This window comes from Perognathus longimembris, chromosome 11 (assembly GCF_023159225.1).
Source record: "Perognathus longimembris pacificus isolate PPM17 chromosome 11, ASM2315922v1, whole genome shotgun sequence".
Taxonomy (NCBI): Eukaryota; Metazoa; Chordata; class Mammalia; order Rodentia; family Heteromyidae; genus Perognathus; species Perognathus longimembris.
The window spans coordinates 35,334,681-35,358,095 of record NC_063171.1 but is presented as its reverse complement, the minus strand read 5'-3'; the positions used below and the strand labels follow the sequence as shown (position 1 = coordinate 35,358,095).

General features: G+C 40.6%; 1 protein-coding gene across 4 annotated transcripts in view; it reads left to right on the top strand.

Moving 5' to 3' along the window:
• Positions 1–23,415, top strand: part of LOC125359028 (carboxyl-terminal PDZ ligand of neuronal nitric oxide synthase protein-like) — a 287,746-nt gene that overhangs the window by 59,116 nt on the left and 205,215 nt on the right. For all 4 annotated transcript variants that reach the window (XM_048356477.1, XM_048356476.1, XM_048356480.1 and 1 more), the window contains one exon: positions 12,490–12,561. In XM_048356477.1, coding sequence (XP_048212434.1) covers positions 12,490–12,561 — 72 coding nt within the window. The remainder of the gene's footprint in view (positions 1–12,489; positions 12,562–23,415) is intronic.

Genomic DNA, 23,415 nt, shown 5'->3' with positions numbered 1-23,415 from the left:
TGTACAATTTGTTATCTCCTCCATAGTTCAGATTGGTTTTGAACTTGCTATATAGCTCAGGCTGGCTGTGAACTATCTTCCACCTTCACCTAAGTCTAGGATTGCAGGTATGTATACTACCATACCTGGCAGCATGATATCTGTTTAAGTTCCATTCCAACCCTGAAATTCTATTTCTTCTTTTCAATCTCACCATGCCCTGAGTCTTTTCTGTCGTAGTCTTTGAACACTTGGAATTTATAAGTTGGAAAACACATGATGTATTATTTAATCTTGGCATGTCTTTAAAGATACATTTCTGCCTGGTAGACTGGTGCTGTTTGTTTTTAGGGTCAACCAGGCAGACCCAGAAAAGGCTCTAGATCCTTCAGCAGGCTTCAGAAATAATCTTACTTGTGAGTATTTGTCTCATTTTACTGCATGAGGAAGTAGGACCATGAAATGGGATTGCCATACTCCTACAGTATAGAAAAACACACATTCTTTGGGAGAGGAAATATATATCTTCTTGAAGAGCTAAAATTCAATAGAGTTATGGCCCATTTTTCTCTGCAGGAATTATTTATCTGGTGAACTCAAATATCCAGATGACAGTCAATAATACAAAGGCACAGAAGGAATATTTAAATAGCCAGAATGGCAGGAGACTCATAGCCCTGACTTGTAGAGCCCTTCAGAAGTTCATGCAAAACCTGACTGGGTTGCATTTATATTTGCTAACCCACAGCAAACTGAAAGGGGAGGACCGTTCCCGTGTGTGAGTGCATGTACAAGTACACATGTGTTTTTTTTTTAACAGTTTTATAGATACATAATTCACACATTAAATCAACCCTTTTCAATGCATACAATGATGCATAATCACATAATTGTACAACCATCACCACTGTAATTTTAGAATATTTTTGTACATTCAAAAGAAAACCTGTACCACTAGCAGTCATTCTCCCAACCCCTGCCAACCTAGAATTTACTTTGTGTTTCTATGGATTTGTCTATTCAGGACATTTCCACTAAAGGGATCCTACAACATGTAGATTTTAGGGACTAGATTCTTTCTTTTACTTAGTATGTTTTTGAGGGCTATCTTTGTTTGCTTTGGGTTGAATGTATCCTCTAAATACTGGAATCTTATTTTCATGAGAAGTGGTAGGAGTGATAATAGGGATTAATGTGGTCTTTGTGGGACTGGATTTGCTACCCTGAGAGCTGGTTGCTGTAAAGAGAGGCCATTCCTTGTGTTTTAGTTCTTTTGCATGTGCTCCTTTGTCTTGCTTTTTGTCATGAGTTGAAGCAACACAAAGCTCTGGCTGGCTCCATGCTCTTGAACATCCAGTCTTTATGACTGTGAGCCAACATAAGCCCCTTTTCTTGTTGAATCACCCTGCCTCCAGTCTTTTACTATAGCAACAGAAAGCAGACTAAGACAATGTTGTAGCATGTAATCAGTATCTCATTCCTTTTAGTTGCCAAAGACCACTATATTTTTGGCTGTACAGGGGTTTGAACCAAGGCCTTATGCTTGCAAGGCTGGTACAATTCTACTCTCACATCTTCTGCAAGCCAAATAGTATTCCATATTAATATGTTGTATTTTCTTTAACCATTTAGCAGTTGATGGACATTTGAATTGTCTCTGGTATTTTGGTGCTTATAGTAATAGAATTATGTCCTTAATTTTATTTTGAATTAGTTAATTCTAATTATTTCTTTGTGGGTCCTTTAAGATTATATACAAGATCATGTTATCTATGAGTGGGACAAACTTGCTTATTTTCAGGATGCTTTTTATTTCTTAATTTTTCTGACTAGCACGTCTAGTTTAATGTTGACTAGATGGAAGATGAATTGTACACATAGATGGACATGTTAAACCGAAACCCCTCTGTACAACATTAGAAGAAAATAAGAAAGAAAAAAGTGGTAAGAGTAAAACTGAGCATTGATGGCTCACACCTGTAATCCTAGCTACTCAGGAGGCTGACATCTAAGGATCTTGGTTTGAAGCCAGTCTGGGCAGGAAAGTCCATAAGACTCTTATCTCCAATTAAATACCACAAAGCCAGAAATGAAGATGCGGTTCAAGTTGTAGAGCACCAACTTTAAGTGAAAAAGGTAAGGGAGAGTGCCCAGGCCCTGAATTCAAGCTTTAGTGCCAGCACACACACATCTACACACACACACACACACACACACACACACACACATACACACACCACAAAGTGGTAAGAATAGATATCCTTATCTTGAAAGTGTTCATCTTTTTTTGTTTGTTTTTCTAGCCAAGGGCTTAAACTCAGGGGTTAGGTGATGTCCCTGAGATTTTTTGCTTAACACTAATTCTCTACCACTATGAGCCACAGTGCTACTTCTGTTTTTTTGATAGTTAATTGGAGATTAAAGTCTCATGGATTTTTTTCCTGCCTGGGCTAGCTTTGATCCTCAGATTTCAGCCTCCTGAGTAGGTAGAATTACAGGCATGAGCCACTAGAACCCGGAGAAAGTGTTTCATCTTAATAACAAAAATGTTGTTATAAAGGTGATGTACAGAGGAATTACAGCTACATAAGTCAGGTAATACATGCATTTCTTTGTTGGCAATGCTTCTCTTCCTCATTCTCTTCCAGTTTTTCCTCTCCCATCCCCAAGTGTTTTGTCTTTCACCATCAAATGTGATATAAATATTTTGTAGGTCCCTTTTATTAGGGTTGACAAGTTGCCTTCTACTGACAGCTTGTTGAGTGTCTTTGTCGTGGAAGAATGGATTTTGTCAAATATACTTTGTCCATTAAGATAAACATATGGTCTTTGTCCTTCCTTCTACAAATAGGGTATATTATATTAACCGACTTTTGCATGTTGAACCAACCTTTCATTCTTGGGATAAATTCTAGTTTGTCATTGTATATAATCCTTTTATATTTGTCTAGCTAATACTTTCCTGAAGATTTGGGGTCAATTACTTTTAAAGAAAGGAGCACATATAACATGTAATTGTCATTCTGCTTAAGTGTAGGACATATCAGAAAACTTTGAAATCAGCTTCAAGGACTCAGAAGGTATATGAGTCTGGAGCCATTTTTCATGGTGCTGTCATTAATTTTTTTGCTCATACATTTTTAAAGTATGTAATTGTTTCTATGAATCCTAAGGTAACATGTTGACTTTTGACTTTAGACTCAAAAGTGATAGTGCAATTATGTGCTATATTTTAGGAAGACTTCTAATCAGTTTTACAATACAGAAAATTTGATATTTAAATGGGGTCTAGTGCCATTTATTTAGAAATATGACTGGTTTGTGGGTTTTCATTTAACATAGAGGCTAGGTTGGGAAATAGTTTATGAGTGCTCTGTAGACCCCAACTTCAGGAAGGTTTTCCTGGTTATAACTCATTCATTAATAAGGGGGTGGGGGCAAATGGAGTATATCCCTGGGGATTCTGTGAGGAGTGTCACAGTTGGCAATTCCTCAGTTGAGGAATGGTGCATGGAGATGTTGGTCAATTGCCTGTGCAGTCTGGTGGTACTCTCTCTGCTTGTGTCATTTACTTCTTCCCTTTTCCTTCCTCTCTGACTGTGGGAGGTAATTTCTTGACTTCTCCTTTTTATTAACTCTGACATTTTGCATCATTTTGCTTTGTGCAGTTATTAGTCTATTGAATTCAAGAGGGGACTATCATAAAACTATAAATTGTGTATCTTCGGGATTTAATTGGTGCACCAAGCAAAAGTATAGTATATAAAGGGCAGTGTTTCCTTAGGATTACATCTTTTATGAATTATATAACTTTGATCATGCTATCTAATTTTGATTCTAATGTCAGTTCTGATGTGGAGATGGTATGGATAATAGGCATATTCCATGTATGGAAGAGATACTTAAAATTTAGCAGGTATGGAGTGTTGGTGCTATGCAAAGCTGAATTCCTTTATTTTTTAAAAAAATTATTGTAAAGGTGATATACAGAAGGATTACAGTCACATAAGTCAGGCATTGAATATATTTCTTTTTGAATAGTGTCACCCTCTCATTTCCTCCCAGTTTTTTCCCTCCTGGCCCCTCTCCCTCCTGGCCTTTATTCTTTATGTATAGTAAGAGACCCCTGTCTGGTGTCATCTTGGGGCCATCTCATTCCTTAATTTCCTCCAATGCTTAATTCTTCTTCAGTAGTGTGACGATCTTTTTCTCTCTTTATTATGTTGCTCAATTTCATTCATGAGCATCTTCCATTCCCAAAGTCTTTTGAATGAACCCAGTAAGAATTCCTTGCCATTTCCCTATAAGCCCCCATGCCTCTCAGTTTCTAGTGTTTGTTTGTTTTTTAAAAAAATTTTTGATTGTCAAACTGATGTACAGAGCGGTTACAGTTTCATATATTAGGCATTGGATACATTTCTTATACTGTTTGTTACCTCCTCCCTCCTTCCCCCTTCCCCCTTGTTTTCTTTCTTTTCATAACCATTTGGATGTCTATTCACAGGCATCACTATTAGCTCAATTGGAGTTTGCTGCAGTGAGCCGGCCCTCTGGGGGGGGGCATTATAGCTCATGTTGGTTCCATCATTCATTCCCTAGTGGAGCAACAGTGTGGAAGTGCATACAAGGGTGACCCACTCTGCTTCTGCTTTTGCCCTTATAGCTATGTTCCCATTCTTTCTCTGAGCCTCTATTTTCCCCCTCTGTGAAAATGAAGGGTTGGCTCTAGTGATGTTCAGGGCTAGCTAACCTCTGCCAGGGATCTGACTTCCCTATGGATTGTATAGTGTTCCCTGTTTATATCTCCCTTCCTTGTTTACCTGGCTGTATTAATAGGTGATAAATCCTCATGAATAGATAAATAATTAAAAAATTGTAAAGTGGAGAAAGCGAGAGCGCGCGAGTGCACTCGAGCAAACACAAACAGCGCCTCGGTGAAAGTGACCGGGCAGGCAACCGGTCGACCTCCCTGTCGACGAGACAGAGGGAGCCGAGCGGCTTGTGTCACCGCCGGAGGGGGTAAACGGGACATCATGAACCTCCTCAGGGTCCCAGAGACTAAGTCCAAAAAGAGGACGGACAACTGGTCAACCTCTCTGCCGGCCCAGGGAGGGAAATATGGTTAAGTCCTGGCGTGGCGACTGGTCGACCCCACCATTTCCTGAACTTTCTCCCCTTGCCATTTTTACTTATGGGAGAAATAACCTGCTGGTCATGTAAGAACCACAGGTGGGTGGGCAGTACTTGGACCAGTGGAGAGTGTTGCCTGCCCAGGATGCTGACCTGGCTTCTGTCTCATACCTGCCTGTATGGCAGGAACTAGAAATTATCATCATAGAGATGAGGCTTTATTCAGGAGCTAATAGTTGAAAGGCCAGAGCTGTCTTTTTCTGTCTCACTGTTTTGTTTATTTCGCTCTTCTTTACTGCATCTGTCAGATCATCATAATAAAGAGGAATAATCAGACCAACCCATCTAAGCTTTGACTGATAGATACTAAAAGAATTAAAAGACAGTTCCCCATGAGCACATGTGGATGGTTTGGTCCTAGCTCTATCCCTTTTAGAGAATTGCATGGCATTAGCATAAAGACAAGTCATCACAATGATTTTGCCCCCACACCCTTGATGTTGAGGAACAGAAAGGATTGTGCTGTGATCCCTGGCACCTTCATGGGCCCTGCTGAGCTGCTGATCAATAGTGATACAGTGGTATCAGATGGCCTTCAAATAGTACTTCTTGTCTCAGCGGGGATGGGGGAGAGGAAAAAAATCTAAGTGCCTTGCTCCTCTTAGACTGGAAATAAAGATGTGGTGTGCAGCTGCACTTGAAGCATTTTGGAAGCTTTTCTGGTGTGTGTATGTGTATTTGTGTGTGTGTATATGTGTGCAAGTGAGGTGGAGGAGGTGCTTGAGTGTCGATTGCCATTGAGGGGACCTTGGTAAATGTCTGGGTACCTTATGCCATAGCACCTGGAGAACAGAAAACAGGCCTGGGTGAAAGTGGAACACTCCCTGACAACTTCTCCTGTTTTTGTTTCTTCCCCCAGAGCAGTTAATGGGAGGGTCATTTGCTGAGTTGTGTGCTGTGTGCCCTGGAATCTGGGACTGTTCCTGCTGCAGTTAATGCTACTTTGTTCCATGCTAAATGAAGCGAGAACTTTCACCCAGGTCACATTGGTAATCCGCTCAACAGGACATTCAGCAGGCAGAGAAGGACTTCTTTGCGGGTAGGGACAAAGGCCTGGAGGAGTGGGGAGCTGGCTTCTCAAATCTGCATCTGCCATGGACTGACATGCCTTGGGTAGGACACTGAACTCTAGTAGGCTCCAGTTCCCCCTTGCAGACTCAGGGAATGTTTGTCTTTCTCTGCTAAACCTTGCTGAAAAGCTAAGAATATGGAATAAGAGGAGGCCAAGGTCTCAGGCCTTTAGTGCTTCCACTGTACTGAGAAAGACAGTAACTGTGTGAACCAAGCTGATGTCACTGGGCAATTGACGTTAGATGCTGAGACCAATATGGATGAGGTGATGTGTAAAAGAGTGATTTCAAGTGTGCTGTGTGTATCCCTTACCAAGACCTTTAAGTAATAAAGCATTCCTTTCTTTCTTTCTTTTTTTTTAAAGAGTTGCTTTAGATAGGGTTTTTATCAGTGATCATTCATTAACTCTGGCAGGATACCCTGCTGTGCAAAACCATTTCACATATGGTCTTCTTTAATCCTTTTATAAATAACCCCAGATTCCTATAGTTCTTTTTCGATTTGAAATCCTCTTGCCCTGTGATTCTAAGTATCTGGAAGGCATCAGGACAGAGGTCAGGGAACTCACTGAGCTGGGCATGATGCAAGCAGGCTGCTAGATTTCTTTATCCTTGTCTATGTATTGGAGACAGGACAGTGTGGCCAGGAAACAAGAGGACATGATCAATATATAGGATAGAAACCAGACGTGGCTTAGGAGCCCAAGGGAGAGTATTAGGAAAAATGTTGCTGTAGAACTGAGCAGGTTTCAGAGGGTAGAGGAGAGCTGGGAATGCAGCAATGCCAGGATCTTTATATGATGCCATTTAATGGGGACCTATTTGTCCTGGAGTTCTTCTTGAAGGATAGTTAGTGGGGTTTTAATAGGCCATTGACAGAAGATTTTGCTATCCTCTGCTGAATAATGTGGTGTTTTTTTTTTTTGTTGTTGTTCTGTAAGAAGTTAACTCATTGCCCTTAACTTCTAAAATATGTTTTCCCGAGGTTCACTTCCTAGGCTGTCAGAGTGTTCTTTTTTGCTCAAGCTCTGGCCAACTTGCTGCCCATGTGGGATGAGCTGCCAGGAGGAACCAGCTGTGTCCTAGCCCCTTTCCTCCCTTTTCAGAGGCTATTACCTGCTCAAGGCTGGCACTCTACCAATTGGGCCTCAGCACCAATACTGGCTTTTTCTGCTTATGTGGCGCTGAGGAATGGGACTAAGGTCTTCATGAATGCTAGGCAAGTACTCTAGTGCTAAGCCACATTCCCACCTCCTAGACTTCATTATTTAATAGCAGTTTTAGATTTACAGAAAAATTAACCTCTTGTGTTAGTGTGGTATGTATGTTACAGTTGATTAACAATGTTGATACATTGCTATTGACTAACATTCTTCACTTATCATGTTTCCCTCTTTGTGATGTACAATGTATACAAAATGGTTGGTTTTTAGCACTACTTATTCAGTTTCTATTTGTTATTTGTGGAGTGCTTAGACTAACTAGTCCTGCCTTATCAGAAGCAGAATCATCTGGTTCATTTCCTTATTTTATTACTATATGTTGATTATACAAAGTAAAGATTTTTATGGTACTTCCACACATGAAAATAATATACTTTTATTATATTCACTCTTATTACTTACTACCCCCTTCCCTTTTACATCCTTAGCACTCTCCCTTTCTTGTCCATCTTGCTCTCCACCCCCACCCCACATGCACATCCACGTATGAGAGAAAATATGTGGTTACTTGTCTTTGTGGGACTGGCTTATTTCACTCAACATGATGCCTTCTAGTTTTGTCTATTTTATTCTTTTAAAAAATTTAATAAAATATATGCAACTTTTTTTTTACTCTGTTAGCGGACACTTGGGCTGATTACAGAAGTTATACTGAATACTGCTGTTGTAAACATGAATTGAAGTTATCTCTATAGTAAATTAACCTTCATTCTGTTGAGTATAGAATCCAGAAGTATTATGGCAGGTCATATGCATGTTCTATTTTGAGTATTTTGACTCTCCATGCTGATTTCCATAACAGAAACTCACATTCCCACCAGTGGTGAGTAAAGGTTCTTCCCCTCCCCCATCTTGATGATACCATTCTGACTAATCACAGTGTTGTTTTGATTTGCATTTCCTTGATGGTTAACAGTGTTGAACATTTTTTCATTTATTCATTGGCCATTTGTACTTCTTCACTTGGAAAGTGTTCAGTTTCACTGCTCACTTATTGACTGGATGTATCATTTGCTTTTATGTTGCTTATTTTTTGGGTTTTTATATAGTCTAGATATTATCTTTTGTCCGATGAATATCTTAGCAAAGATTCTTTCTAGAGTGCCTTCTTCTTCATCCTTCTGATGATATCTTTTTCTGTGCAGAAGCTTTTTTTTTTTTTTTTCCTTGCTGGCCCTGGGGCTTGAACTCAGGGCCTGGGAACTGTCCCTGAGACTCTGTGCTCAAGACTAACACTCTACCACTTGAGTTACAGAGCAACTTCTGGTTTCCTGGTGGTTAATTAGAGGTAAGAATCTCATGGACTTTCCTGCCCAGGCTGGCTTTGAACCACTATCTTCAGATCTCAGCCTCCTGACGGCTGAGTAGTTAAGGTTATAGGCATGAGTCACTGTCACCTCTCACTGAAGATTTTTTTTTTAAAAGACAAGATCTTGCTTTGACCCAAGATCTCAGAGTAGCTTTGAACCGAGATCCTTCTGCCTTTTCTTCTAGTGCTGAAATTACCAAGGGTGCCAACACATTTACTCCATGCTACAGGTTATGATTGTCATATTTGGGGCAGATACAAGTGAACCTGGGAGATACTTAAACAATATGATAAAGTGATTTGAGTTGAATTGCATTTTAAAAGAGCATGAGCTGGACTGGGCCACAAAACAATGAGGGAGAGTGGTTGAGTCAGGTGGGCGGGGGGAGACTGGGGTAACTTGGTGGCAATATAGACACAGAAGTGGAGGGGAAAGAATTGATAGGTCCTAGTCACTGGTAAGCCATACAGGCTAAGGAAAAAGCCCTTTGAGGATGGTGCCCAAGTTCTCAGTCTTGAAGGACAGGTGGGTATGATATGCTGGGATCTGTTCATCTGGATGAGGAATCAAAGGAAGGGGGATGAATGGAGAGATACATTTTTCTTTGGGAAATTATTCTTCTAATTTCTCTACCAATCCATCTTTATTGTTCTAGAAGGCCTGGGAAGCCAGTATCTAGCAGTTAAGCCAAAAGCCATTTCTCAGTGATTACCTATCCCACACAGTATCAGCCTCTGGTTGAAGACAGGCAAGTAGGAATTGAATAAAACTTTATCTCTCTTGGTTGGTTGATCAGCTTGGGCATGAGGTTCAGGTCTGGGAGCCAACTTTTCAGTCTAGACTGGAAGACCACTAGCTTCGGTTAGGTTTACCATGGATATGAAGCAAGTGGTCAAACTGAAGGAGAGAGGTTGGAAGGAGAGGTCCTGTTTCAGATAATCTCTCACCTTTTAGACAAGACAGAGGCTCATGGATGGATGGATGAATTGATGCTTTAGCTGTGGAGATGGCAATAGGTACCAAGATGCTCTTTATGTGGAGTCATACATCTAAAGAAAAATATTTTCAGTTTCCACACCCCTGGATTTTACCCTGAGGACTTGTCTTTCTGACTCTTCCTCTGTTTGCCAGACAATATGTTTCTCTTTTTGATGCATATTATTAATGAGGATATTTAGCTTTTATTTGAGAAATGTAGGCCTGAATTCTATTTAGTATATCTTTTAAATCCTCTGGATGACCTTAGGAATAATTTAGTAGGGCTGGATTATTTGCTGCAGATGCATTCTTAGTAAAGCAGATTCATGGTTTTCCTCACATGATTGGGAAGGAAGGAGAAGAGTGTGTGCTGTGTGCTGTGTTAGTGGGTGTGCACTATGAGGTGACTGTGTGGCATTCAAGGTGCATGAGCATGAGGTGCCTAGCAAGTGTATGTGTGTGGTGTGTGGTATGTGTGTGTAGGCAGCATGAAGATGCTAGATGTCCCGCTGTGAGATAATTCACACACACAAGTCTGTCAGGAAACCTTGTCAGATGCTAGAAAGCCACTTCTGCCCTCCATCTGTGTTGTCTCTGTCTCTCTTGCACATGTTTCCTTACTGCTTCAGCTTCTCAGTGCCTCTCCATGAAGAGGAAGAGATGGGCTAGGATGGGGTATCGGGGTAGGGGTAGATTTCATGTGGGTGTCTGCTCAGAATCAGTGGTGGATCTCATTGAGCTGGCAGGGATCAGTATGGGAGGAGTCTATAGTCCCTTCTGCCCACCCCCTTCTCTGTAATGGGTGACCTTGCTCTATCCTAAGGTCCTGGAACATGAGCCTCCCTACATGGAGTTCAGAACAGGGAGATGTTAGCTGTGCAGCATCTGGGAGAGGAAGCCAGGAAACTCTCCTGAGTTGGAGGACCTTTGCAGTTGGGCAATCATGAACTGAGGCTTTGTGCCATTCATGGCTGTATGGGTCACTGCCATATTGACATCATTTAGCCTCAGCTGAGCTCAGCAGAGAGAAGTGCCAGCCAAAGATGAGTCTGACCACACTATACAATCAGAGTCTTCATTGACTCTAATGTGTTGTAAGGTCCTTCCTCAATTTTCAGGGGCTCCCCATGTGCTATGGTAGGGCTGTCCCCAAGACAAATAGACACATTGTAGTGTTTTCACTCTCACCAGCTACCTTACACACACTGCTGATCAATACTAGGAAATCTGTCTGCAGTGTTGAGTTTGTGCAACCTCCTCACTGCGGACAGCTAATTTTTGGGAAAACTTTCATTTCCCATAACCACAGAAATACCTTTCCTGCACAGATGACTATGCTGTTCTTATCTTCTGTTAAGTCAGTGCTTGCTTGAGTAGCTGTTTTATGTGATTTGCATATAAACAGGAAAAGCAAATCCCATTAGTTTACTGTGTAATGGAATGGTCATGAACATTAAAATGGAATGGTACATACAAAGGATCCAGTATCACTTGTGCTTAATAAATATTGGGTTGTTCTCCACCCCTCTTGTTTAGTTCTAACATGGCATAATATCCAGAGATTATCTATGCTCCTTTGCTTTACCAATCTGGCTTCAAGGAATCCAGCCTAAAGAGCTACTGGGCTGAGCTCAATAATGTGCAGATGAGGTGTTTCATGGAAACCCAGCGACCTAGCATTGTTTGTTGATAGGGGAGCCATGACAAGCAATATGATAGAACTGTCTGCGTTGGCACAGAAAGATGCTCAAGTTGCATTTAAAGTCAGAAAACCAAGTTACAGAACAATATAACTAATGTGATTTTTTATATAAAGCAAATCCCCTCTATGTCTATGCATATGTGTCTGTCAGTGCTCAAAAAGAGGTGTTCATTGAACTGTTGAAAAGCAGGTATTTCTTCATTTTCTGTTGACTATGCAGTATGTGAATAGTTGTTAGCAAGAAAGTACATATATATTAAACAGTAACTGGTATGTAATTTGTTCTTTGTGTTTTTTTTTTCTTTTTCTGAGTACCAGTGGCTCATGCCTGTAATCCTAGCTACTCATGAGGCTGAGATATGAGGATCAGGGTTTGAAGCTAGTCTCGGAAGGAAAGTCTATGAGACTTTTTATTTCCAACTAACTACCAAAAAGCCAGAAGTGGTCAGAAGTGGTTCAATGGTTGAGTTCTAGCCTTGAGCTAAACAGTCCCAAGCTTTGAGTTCAAGCCCCAGGATTAGTGCATCTCTCTCTCTCTCTCTCTCTCTCTCTCTCTCTCTCTCTCTCTCTCTCTCTCTCTCTCACACACACACACACACACACACACACACTATTAAGTAGTTATACAAAAGAGTTTCAATTAAACAAGACAAATTTTGAGTACAATCCACCTTTATCAATTTTACTCCTTCCATCAGGTAATTCAGTTTTTAAATCTGTGTGTGTGTGTGTGTGTGTGTGTGTGTGTGTGTGTGTGTGTGTGTGTAAGCCTGCTTGGTTAAACACACAGTGCTCAGTGCTCTGTTGTATCTCTAAGAGCAAAATGAAAAAAAGAAGCAGTAATTTGTCAGCTTGTCTTTTTTTTTTTTTTAAGTCAGAAACAATTTCAGAACACCTGTTTGGCTTTAAATTTCCTGGTCTGTAAAATGGGCGATAAACCAAGTGACCTCCAAAGGCCCTTCACTGCTACCCTTCTGAGCTTGGGGACCCTTTCTCTCTCTCTCTTCTTCTCACTGTGCATTTGCTTCTTCCCACAGTATGTTGGAAGCCTGGATGTGCCAAGACCTAACAGCAGGGTAGAGATTGTTGCTGCCATGCGCCGGATACGGGTGAGTACTTAGCATGGTGTGTGTGTGTGTGTGTGTGTGTGTGTGTGTGTGTGTGTGTGTGTGTAGCTGGACTCCAAGCATTCTAACTGCTGTACTAGGATTCAAAGATCCTTTCAGATAGTTCTGAAGGTATCAGAATGGTTGGCTGAACGCTTTGCAAGCCTGGGATGCTGTCTGTGTATGTGGCCCAGGAAACTATTTTGAATTGGGTTGTTGGCCTTAATTATAGGGCCAAGGCTAAAATGGATGTGATGGCTGAGGGTAAGTAATATCCTTCTTTTCTTATGGCCTGTAGCTCCACAAACTGAGATACTGAGTTGGCCAGTTAGTGAAGGACAATGTTGAAGTATTACTTTCATGCTAAGATTTTAAGGGAAAAGGTTTAGAAACCAGCTGATAATTGACTGAAAACATTTACGAAATAGGTAACTTGTTGTAACATAGAATATAAGATATACCTGAAATTTAAAAAGTAAATGAGATTTTGACAAAATTTTCTACATTGTCCACTTTCGTGTCCCTGGGACTTTGTATTCTCTGCTGTCTCACATAGACTAGAAGAGGTTGGTATATGTTGACATCAGTTGGCTTTTTATTTTGTGTACATAGCAGGGGGTGGGCAGGAAATAAATTATCTTCTGACCACTATGAAGGAGTTTGTGTACCACACAAGACATGTGTCTTCAGAGGTAGGCTTGGGACTGGCCAAGCAGATTTTAATTGGTTTTGAGAGAGAATTAATGTGAGAGGTTGGCTGGATTGATTGTTTCCAAATGAATCCTGATTGGGGCTCATTGTGCCTTGTCCTAGAGAAAAACCTATTCACTTACATGGAAAACACATAACTGATGCTGGGAAGAAAATAAACAAGTTTTGCTGCTAGTTTTGGCTGCCTCATCAGCCTACAAAAATCTTTTCAGGGACTTAACCTTCCCAATCTTTGGATACTTTTGTATTCATTACATTGAATTTATTGACTATAACAATACTATTTTTCATGGACTATATAACAAGTAGCTTCAAAGCACTTGATGTGAATAGTTGCATTTAATGTTCACAGTAAACTGTGTTATGGGGGATCATATTACCCTTATTTTCTAGAATAATTTAAAGTCCAGAGAGGTATAGTAAGGAGTTACAAATTCTAATAAGGGACAAGCATGTGGCCTGAATTTGTTTTACCACATGGCCTCCTTGAATTTCATCACCCTTTTGACCCTAAGCTTGAGATTGTGTTTCTCACCCTCGTCTCCTTCCTTTTCCTTCTAGCTCTGATAGAAAGCACAGAAGCCTTGACTAGGGAATATTATGCTGTTAGGATGGTCTGCTGCTGTGGTAATAAGGATCTGGAATTGGAGTAGGAATGTTATTGGGATGATTCTTTTTTATTTTGATGGTACTGGGGTTTCAACTTAGATCTTAGTGCTCATTCGGCTTGCTTGCTTCACTGTCACTCTACTACTTGAATTACTCCTCCTGCCCAGCTTTTTGCTTGGTTATTTTGGAAACAGAGTCTTTGAACTGAGATTCTCTGTAACTCAGCTTCCTCAGTTGCTAGGATTATAGGCATGAGCCACCTGAGCCTGGCTGAAGTGTCTCTTTATATATGACTAAGGGACAGGGAATATATTGTTGCTAATATCACAATTGTTATGAAAGTACTATCTGTGAATAGAAGCTACTGATGTTAAGAGCTACATATGTGTCAGGTGCTTTGTTAGGTATTTTAATATTGGCATTTACAGCTTCTCTAGTCTAGGTGGGTATATTATTATCACATTTATAGGTGGGGACATGGAACCTTGGGTGGGTTGGGTAATTCAGGTCAGGTTGCTGTTAGCAGGCAGAGTTGGTGGTTCGTACTCTGGACTGTGCTGTCCTTGGTAGCCTTGTGAAGGCTCTTTGTGATACTCAGATGAGTTATAATCCCAGTTGAGGAACAAAAAATACTAGAGCATAACTCCTTCCCAAAAGGGAGCTAGTGGCAGAAATTCAACTTTGTAGAATGAGCAGAGGTATGGGAAAAATCCCACCTAGAAGCAGGCCAGGCATAGACTGAGGATTTGAAGGCATTTGGGGCATTTGGGCCCCTGTCTCCTTTTCCCTCATCACCTGCCAGCCCTTGCAGCCCATTTGCTTCTGTCTGCAGCCCCCTTTCTGGGAGCTACTTCCAGCACTTAATGAGCAGCTCATTAAATTAGAAGGAGAAATTAATTGGTCAGAAAGCTGTTTGGTCTGGCTGCCCAGTCTTTGTTTAGACTGGCCACCATTAATAGCAAGCACTCTGATTATGTGTCTTACCTCAAACCCCACTATTCTCTGCTAAGTCCAGGCTGTTATTTTCTTCTTCTTTTTTTTTTCTCTTTCCTTTTCAAAAGCTGTTTGGGCTGTAATTACAGCTGTCAAGAACTAGGGCATGGAATTTCTGTGTAAAGGACTTCAGCTGACATTGTCCTTTTATGTCAAACAGTACCAGATTAACATTGGGCAGGACACTGTGGGTTTTGGTTCCTGGGTACCCTTGTGGACTCAGAAGCCACAAAACCCTCAGGACTTGTCCAGAGCAATGGATAGTCCCAGTAGTGGTGATAAGGGCCATAGAGTATTGCATGTGGCATGTGTGTGCTTTTGTCAAGTTTTTTAGATGTTCACCTTCTGGGTATCTCTGAAGCATTCAGCTACCGTGTGGCAGTAAAGACCACTTCTGTTTGCCAAAGAGGAAGCACTCAGAATGCTAAGGATGTCCATGTTCCTCCTTAGAGTTGGCCCCAGAAGGTAGATGGATTCCCCTTCTTGCCCTAGCCCCATGTCCCAATATGGACTCATATGAATATACAGACTTCATCAGTGACTGGCACTCTTCTTCTCCTAATTTCTCATTTGTTCTCTTATATCCCTTTTTTTTGTTTTCCTTTCTTGCTCATCCTAGGGCTTGAACTCAGGGCCTGGGCAGTGCCCCATGCCTCTTTGTGTTCAAGGCCAGTGCTCTACCACTTGGCCATAGCACCACTTTGCACTTTTTCTGAATAGTTTATTGGAGATAAGAGTCTCATGGACTTTCCTGCCCTGGCTTGCTTTGAACTGCGACTGTCAGATTTCACATTCCTGAGTAGCTAGGATTAGTGTGAGCCACTGGTGCGCTGCTTATAGTTCTGATTTTTTGTGTGTCTTTTCTTTTTTGGTATTGGGGATCGAACCCAGGATATTGCACTTGCTAGGCAAGCGCTTTGCCACTGAGCTACATCCCAGCCCAGTTTTGATATTTTTTGTATCTATCTTGGACATCTTTTACTTTTTTCTCCTTAAATTTTGTTTGTTTATTTACTTATTTATGCTAGTACTGGGCCTTAAACTCAGAGCCAGGGACCTCTTTCTTAGCATTTTCACTTAAGCCACTTGAGCCATACCTACACTTCCTACTTTTTGATGGTGAACTGGAAATAAGAGTCTCATGGACTTTTCTTCATGGGCAGGTTTTGATCCTTGATCTTCTGATCTCAGCCTCCTTAGTAGCTAACTTTCAGGATTTTCCTTACATAATATTAGATTTGACCTTTTATTTTGGCAGTACTGAAATTTCAACTCAGGACCTCATGGTTGTTAGGTACACCACCACTTGAACTACTTTTAAGAAGTGTATCATATAAAATGATGCTTATCTAAATGAACTCCAAGAAATGGAAGATTTTTTTTTTATTGTACTGTTTGAGGTTCTTTCTTTCCTGTCTTCTTTGGTTTATTCTCTTCTGTCACCATTTGTGATTTCTTTACTCTTTGTCTTGTATATAAGTTTACCTGATTTGAGGAGGGGAAGGGAAAGCACAGAAACAATGGGACAAAGGGTGAACCAATTCAGCAGTGAAACCCACAAGACATTATGTTGGAAATGAACTGTACAACTTTGTAAGGAAGGAACTCAGGAGGGGAAAAACAGAGAGAATGAGGGGGAGGGAGTGATACTGTTCAAAAGGAAATGTACTTATTACCTGACTCAGTAACTGTAACCCTTCTCTCTGTATATCAACTTTACTATACATTTTTTTAAGTGTATAGTTCAGCCAGGTGCTGGTGGCCTGTGCCTATAATCCTAGCTACTAAGAGGGCAAGATCTGAGGACTGAGGATCAAAGCTTGCCTGGGCAGGAAAGTCCATGTGACTCTTATCTTGAATTAACCACCAAAAAAACTGGAAATGGAGCTGTGACTCAAGTGGCAGAGTGCTAGCACTGAGCAAAAACCCCTCAGAGATAGTGGGTAGGCCTTAAATTTAAGCCCTAGGACCAGCACACACACAGAACATGTGTACAATTCAGTACTGTTAAATGTATTCATACTGTTGTACTGCAAGTTCCTAGAACTTTTTTTTCCTTACAAATGAAAACTCTACGTGCTTTAAATGTAATTCCTTCTTCTTTTACCCTTGGCCATCTTTCTGCTTTGTTTCTTTCATTTTGACTACTTTAGATATTTCACATGAATGGGAGCCTCTAGTACTTTCCCCTTTTGTGATTGACTTATTTCACTTATCATAATGTCTTCAAGGTTCATTTACGTTACAGCATGTGACAGGATTTTCTTCCCTTTTAAAAATTTATCTTTAGGGCTAAGAATGTGGTTGCCTAGCATGCATGAAGCCCTGAGTTCAATTTCTCAGTACCACGTAAACAGGAAAAATTGGAAGTGGTGCTGTGGCTCAAGTGGTGGAGTGCTAGCCTTGAGCAAAAGAAGCTCAGGAACAGTGCCCACGCCCTGAGATCAAGCCCCATACTGACAAAAAATAATCTTTAAGTGGTTGTACAAAGGAGTTACCATTCAACATATCCATTAGGATTCTTCTCTCTTAAGGCTGGGTAGTGTTCCAGCTAGACCACATCTTCTTTATGAATTCACGTATTCATGTGCATTTGAGCTGTTTCTACCTCTTGGCTATTATGGTGTTGCCATTTATTTATAAATATTATTTGAGATCTGATTTCAGTTTTCTGATATATACCCAGAAATGGGCTTATTTGATCATATGGCTTTAAAAATTATTATTTGATCTGGGGTCCAACTATGTTGGGCCATGTGGGTCTCATACTTATGGGCCCAAGTGAACCCCAATACTCAGCTTGCTGAGTATTTGGGATTTCACGTACGTACTTCAATGCCTGGCAGTAGTTATCATGATGGCTACCATTATATCTTTCTATCAACAATGTACCAAAAAATATGTGTGAGGTACACCTCTTATTAGGGAAAGGACAAGAAACTAAGATGGTATGTAATGTGAAGGTCAAACTCAGTTTGGGAGAGGTAGGGAAGATTTTTCTAGAGATATTGAGAGCTGGAGTCCATGATCAGTGGATGCTATATAGCCAGATGCCTCTTGAGATGAGGGTTGTCATAGCTCATGGAGGTCTCCTGTTCCTGAGGAAGTAACCACTTTACATCATAGCTGACTTTGAACCTTTAGTACCTAATATGGTGCCTGAACAGTCCAGAGCCTTTACTTTCAAACATTAACACCAACCACTGTCATTTTCACTTTCTAGCCTCCTTAGGAAGGCTGTTCTGTGTAGTCAAAAGAGCTCTCAATGAGGAATAATGAGAGTTGGAGTCCAGTCTTCTCCTTGACTTAATGTCTGACTTTGGGGAGGCATCCACTTGCCATTAATCTCTATTTTCTCATTTATAAAAGAGAACTGATGATAACTTTTCCTTTCTTTCTGGTGCTATTGTGAAATCTGGGATAATGTGTGAAAAAATGCTTAATAAACCATGAGGGGCTATTTATGTTCATTGCTATCAATTTTTATACCATCCTTTGAATTTCAAAATATTCCATGAAGGTGGATAAATAACACTGAGAGATAGAAGCTGCCACATCTTGTTCCTTTTAATAGCCAGCATCTTCTTGTGGGTTTCAATGCACATCCCCATCCTAGGTGCATCCTCTCCTGCATGGATTGTCTTGTCCTCTTATGTCTTGGACACAACACATCCATTCCTTGGTGGCATGGGTGCAACTATGTTTCTGGTCCAGTACATGTCCTTAGTCTCTTGGGTGGCTCCTTTGGGTGTGGACCCTGAATGAATACTCTTGGCCCCAATTGCAATCAGCTTCCAAAATGATCCAATATGGAAATCAAAGTTTCCTAATTAGTACTGCATTGATTTCTCAATGTGGCTGTTCACAAATGTTTGTCAGTGGCCTTGAATGGAATGATCTGGTCATGTGGAACTGGCTATGCCTTCTCCTCCCTGTAGCTACTGCCCAGTATTGCCAAGCTTTCCAGAAATTTCTCTCCAGGGAAATGAAAGTATGGAAGAACATAAAAGGTACTTGGTACTTCCTTTGGGAGAACATGAATGAAATGCTCCTGGGAACACATTCCTGGATGAGTTGATAACTAGAATTCTAGGTCCTTTGTGCATGTGTTTTCTTCTCTACCAGCAGTGTGACTCCGTGTATTATCTTCATGTGTTCAAGTGAAAAAGCCACGTTTTATCCCCTTTGTGGGATTGGCCCTGGAGTCCCTCCATACTTTTTATAACATTCTCCCTGAGTGGCTTGCCTCAGTCAGTGCCCTTAACTCCTTTCTTACTAATTATTCTCCTTTTTTTGTAAGCTCTGAGTTGATGGATCCATCCTGGAGCAGTTGAAGTTGAACATACCTTCCCTTCATTGAGTTAATGTGGCCTTATTGATTTCCTGTGACAGATCACCACAAACCTATGGTTTAAAACAACCTAGACTTCTTATCTTACAGTCCTATGGGTCAGAGTCTGAAATGGGGCTAAAGTCAAGAGGTTGGCAAGGCTGTTTTCCTGCTGGAGGCACTGAGAAGCTGTCCCTTTGCTGTTCCGGCTCTTAGAGGCTACCGGAATTCCCTGGCTTCTATCTGTTTTCTATCTTCAAAGCCAGAAGTTATGTCCATTTGGCCTCCATTTCTTGTCCTTGCATCTCCTCTGGTTCTCCTGTCTCTACTTTTCAAATATACAGGGACTTATAATTGCCTCCTCCCATCTCCCTTCTCTCAATAATTAAGGATAATTTCCCCTCCAGGATCCTTAATTTTATCACACCTGCCAAGTCATTGGTATTTAAAATGATGCATTTATATGTTTTGTGGATCTAGGCCATAGATCCCCTTTAGGGGCCATCATTCCTTTGATCACAGTGGTTAGAGGATCAGTCTCCTAACAGGCACTGGAGAGTCTACTCTCACATGAAGTGCTTCATCATGAGATGAGGAAGAACTGAGTTCAGTTCCTATTTCTTCTGTTTACTGGTCAATGACTTTGGACAAAGTGCATAACCCATTAGTCTTTGTTTAGTCATCAGTGAAATTGAGACAATCTTCTTGGCAGATGGATTTTACAGTTACACAAGAGTACATACCAAACTCTGACCCAAACACCTGGCACATGGACTGTACCGTAACTAATAGATCCTGTGCCTCCTGTCTAATTACTGTCTATAATGCAAGGGCAGTGGGGTCAGGAGACCATACAGGTTGACTGCCAGCAACCATAAGTACCTGATAAATGTCAGCTATTAGTAAAGACATAAATCTATTCACTTTGAGGTCTATCTGTAGGTTACTGTTTCTCAAAATGTGCTGCTTTTAAAATTTAGAGATATATTCTTAGGAATCTGAGAATTGTTTGTAAGAATTTTCCAATAGTATGTCCTCATTTGACCATAACATCAACAAAGTAAGTAAGTCTATCAGTTATGGACTGTTGGAGAGGGTATTTTATGCCTAAACACTCTCATTTGATTTTATTTTCCCCAGCTGTGATTGTCTTCCTGTTTTCATGTGTGGGCATCATGTAGTTTTGTGTCCTAAAGAAAATGAGCAGGAAAGTTCTTAATGAGTATGTAATAAGCTCCCACAAGGTGAAGGAAATGTGACTGTTCTTTACACAGTCATGAGTTAAGATTTACCAGTAGTTTGGAATAGTGTTTGGTGGCAGAAAAGTGTGAGTCATGGCAGGGATGCTGTAGATAGGGCCAATCCATAGCCACACCCCTGGCATGGCCATTTAAGTTGCTTGTTCTGGTTACTTTCAGTATCTCTTCTGATTGGCTGGCATGCTTATTACTTTTCATTGCTGTGTCAAACACCTGAGAGAAACAACTCAAAGGAAAGACACAAGGTTGCTGAGTTTTCAGTCAGCAGGTCCCAGTGCTTTCAGGCCATTGCAAGGCAGAAACCTCATGCAGGAAGAGCATAGAGGAGGAGAGTTATTCACTTTGTGGCTGCTAGGAGGCAGAGGGACAGAAGGACCAGGAATGAGTCATGTCCTTCAAAGATACACCAGTGACCTACTTCCAAGTAGGCCCCAAGTCCTGATGCCCAGTCAGCTATAAACTCATCAATGGATTAACATCCTCATGATTTAATCACCTGTCATTAGTACCACCAGGAGGGAAGTAAGCTTTCAACACAGTCTTTTTAGGGATACTTTATCTTTATACCAAACAGTTGGTACCTGTGCCATGCTGATGGATGACAAATCTGAGCATCACTCCTGAGCATGCTTTACTGGACTCAAAAGAACTCAGATAAAGTAGTCATTGCATATGCCTTCTGAGATCTGTGATACAATTTCAATTTAAAGGACATGTTTTTTCCTGACGTGGATACTTTATTTGAATTTGTTGGTAGTATAATTTGTTTAATTTATAAATTTGTATAAGACCTATATTTAAGTAGTTTATATCTACTTTGTTTTACATATTTAAATAACGATATAACATAATTAGCCAAAATTTTTTGGGTAACAACTTTATTGGAATATAATTCATATTCCATGCAATTCATATTTCAGCATTTGAAATATACTTTTGTGCATATTCATTGACACACAGTCATCACCATGATCAATTTTAGAGCATTTTCATTATCTCAGAAAGAAATTCTTAAAAAATTTTTTTGTGTGTGCTAGATGTGGAACCCAGGGCCCCAACCCATGCAAGACAACTCTACCACTGACTTAGATCCCAGCCACCTCTGAACGTTCAATATGTCATTTCTTAATCACCCAAGGCCCCTCGCTTCAGGAAACCACTTATCTGCCTTCTGTATGGACTTGGCCTATATTGGACATTTAATATTAATGGCTTCATATAATATGTGTCTGGCTTCTTTCACCTAGTGTAATGTATTCAAGGGTCATCCGTGTTATGGCATACATTAGTATTTATGTTTTTTTTATTACTGAGTAATATTCCATAGCATAGATAGCCTATACATTATTCCTTCAAGCACTGTGTGTTTGCCTGTGCTTGTTTTGAAATAGAGCAAGCAGTGAGTGATGGGGTGGTTACAGCTTCATCTCAGCTAAAGGAAATAAATGATTTTGTTTTCAGGGACATGGGGGCAAAGCATTCTCATCAGTGTGTACTGATAGATTTTTTTTCACCTGACTTTTCCCCGACTCATTTAAAAATGTGTGCCATTCATTTTTGAGCCAATATTGTTTTAGAACCTAGAGATAGATCAGCCTGAAAAAAGTTCCTGTGTGCAGGAAGCTTCCATTCTGGTGGTTGGGAAGGGTAAAGGAAAAAACCATAAAATTCTCTGTAGAATGGTGAATCAGGACATCATGAGGAGGAAGGTGGTGGGTTCTATTTTCTATGGACTACTGAGGAAGGCAGCTGGGTTGTGATGACACATGAGTCTGTAGAGATGTGAATGCAAAGAAGGAGTGGGCCATGTCAGTGTCTATGAGGAAAGAGTGTTCCAGACAGAGGAACCATTAAGTGCAAAGCCCTGGAGCAGGAATGTATTTTGCAGGTTTAAGAAATAGCAGAAAGCCACTGCAAATGGAGATGCGTGAGCCTGAGACAGATGGGAGGTTGTTTGTAGGAATTTATTTCCAGGAATCACAACTCAGGAGAATCTGATTCACTGAGTATCTACTGAATACCTGACTACACATAAGCACATTTATCTTTCCTTGAATTTGAAACAGACTAAAAAGTTGCTCAGTGTGAGGAATTTGGCTCTGCTCCTGAGGTGAGTGATTCAGGAATGTGTTTTAAACTGGGACAGAGCTGCTTAATAACCCACAGTTTTCAAAGCCAAAAACTCACTTGCTTTGAAATATGGTGCTTGAGAACCATTTGTACTCAAGAGTAATAAATTTTGTCTCATTGGATAGTGCCACATTGAGAACTTCTTCTTTTGTCTTTTTCTTTTGAGTCTTGCTCAGGCTAGTCTCAAACTCCTGAGCTCAAGTGATCCACCTGCTACTGCTTTCTGAGTAGCTAGATCTACAGGGGTGCATGTCTGTGACCAGTTTTGGGGATCATTTTGAAACCATCTGTGTTTGTCACAGGATAAGGACAAATAGAATGCTTGATTGCAAAGAAATGGAAAGACTCGTAAAAATTCTATTAAGCAGAGTAAGTCAGATCCAGAGAAACATGGGTTACCTGGCTTCCCTCATTTGTGGTAGCTAGAATGCACCTATAAATCTACAAGTAAATACACTGGGTGTAAGCAAGGGATAACAAATTAATTAACTGAAGAGCAATAGACTCTATGGAGAGCACAAATAGCATAAGTCTTTAAAAAGACTAAGTTAAAACCCAACAAATTTAGTACCAGGAAATGGGTACTTGCACGAGGGGAGGGTGGGGCTATGGGGAGAGGGGGAGAGTGAAGGGGGTTGAATGTAGGCAAGAATTTAGTGCATATACTATAGAACTGAGAAATATTATAAGGGAAGAGGTGGGTTGAAGAGTGGTGAAAATGTTGAAGTGAAGATATAGATGCATTGTACACATAAACTGCTTTGTTAAATGGCAAAAAACTGTAATATAACCTAAAATTAAGGAAGGGGGTGGGTTGGGAGGGGT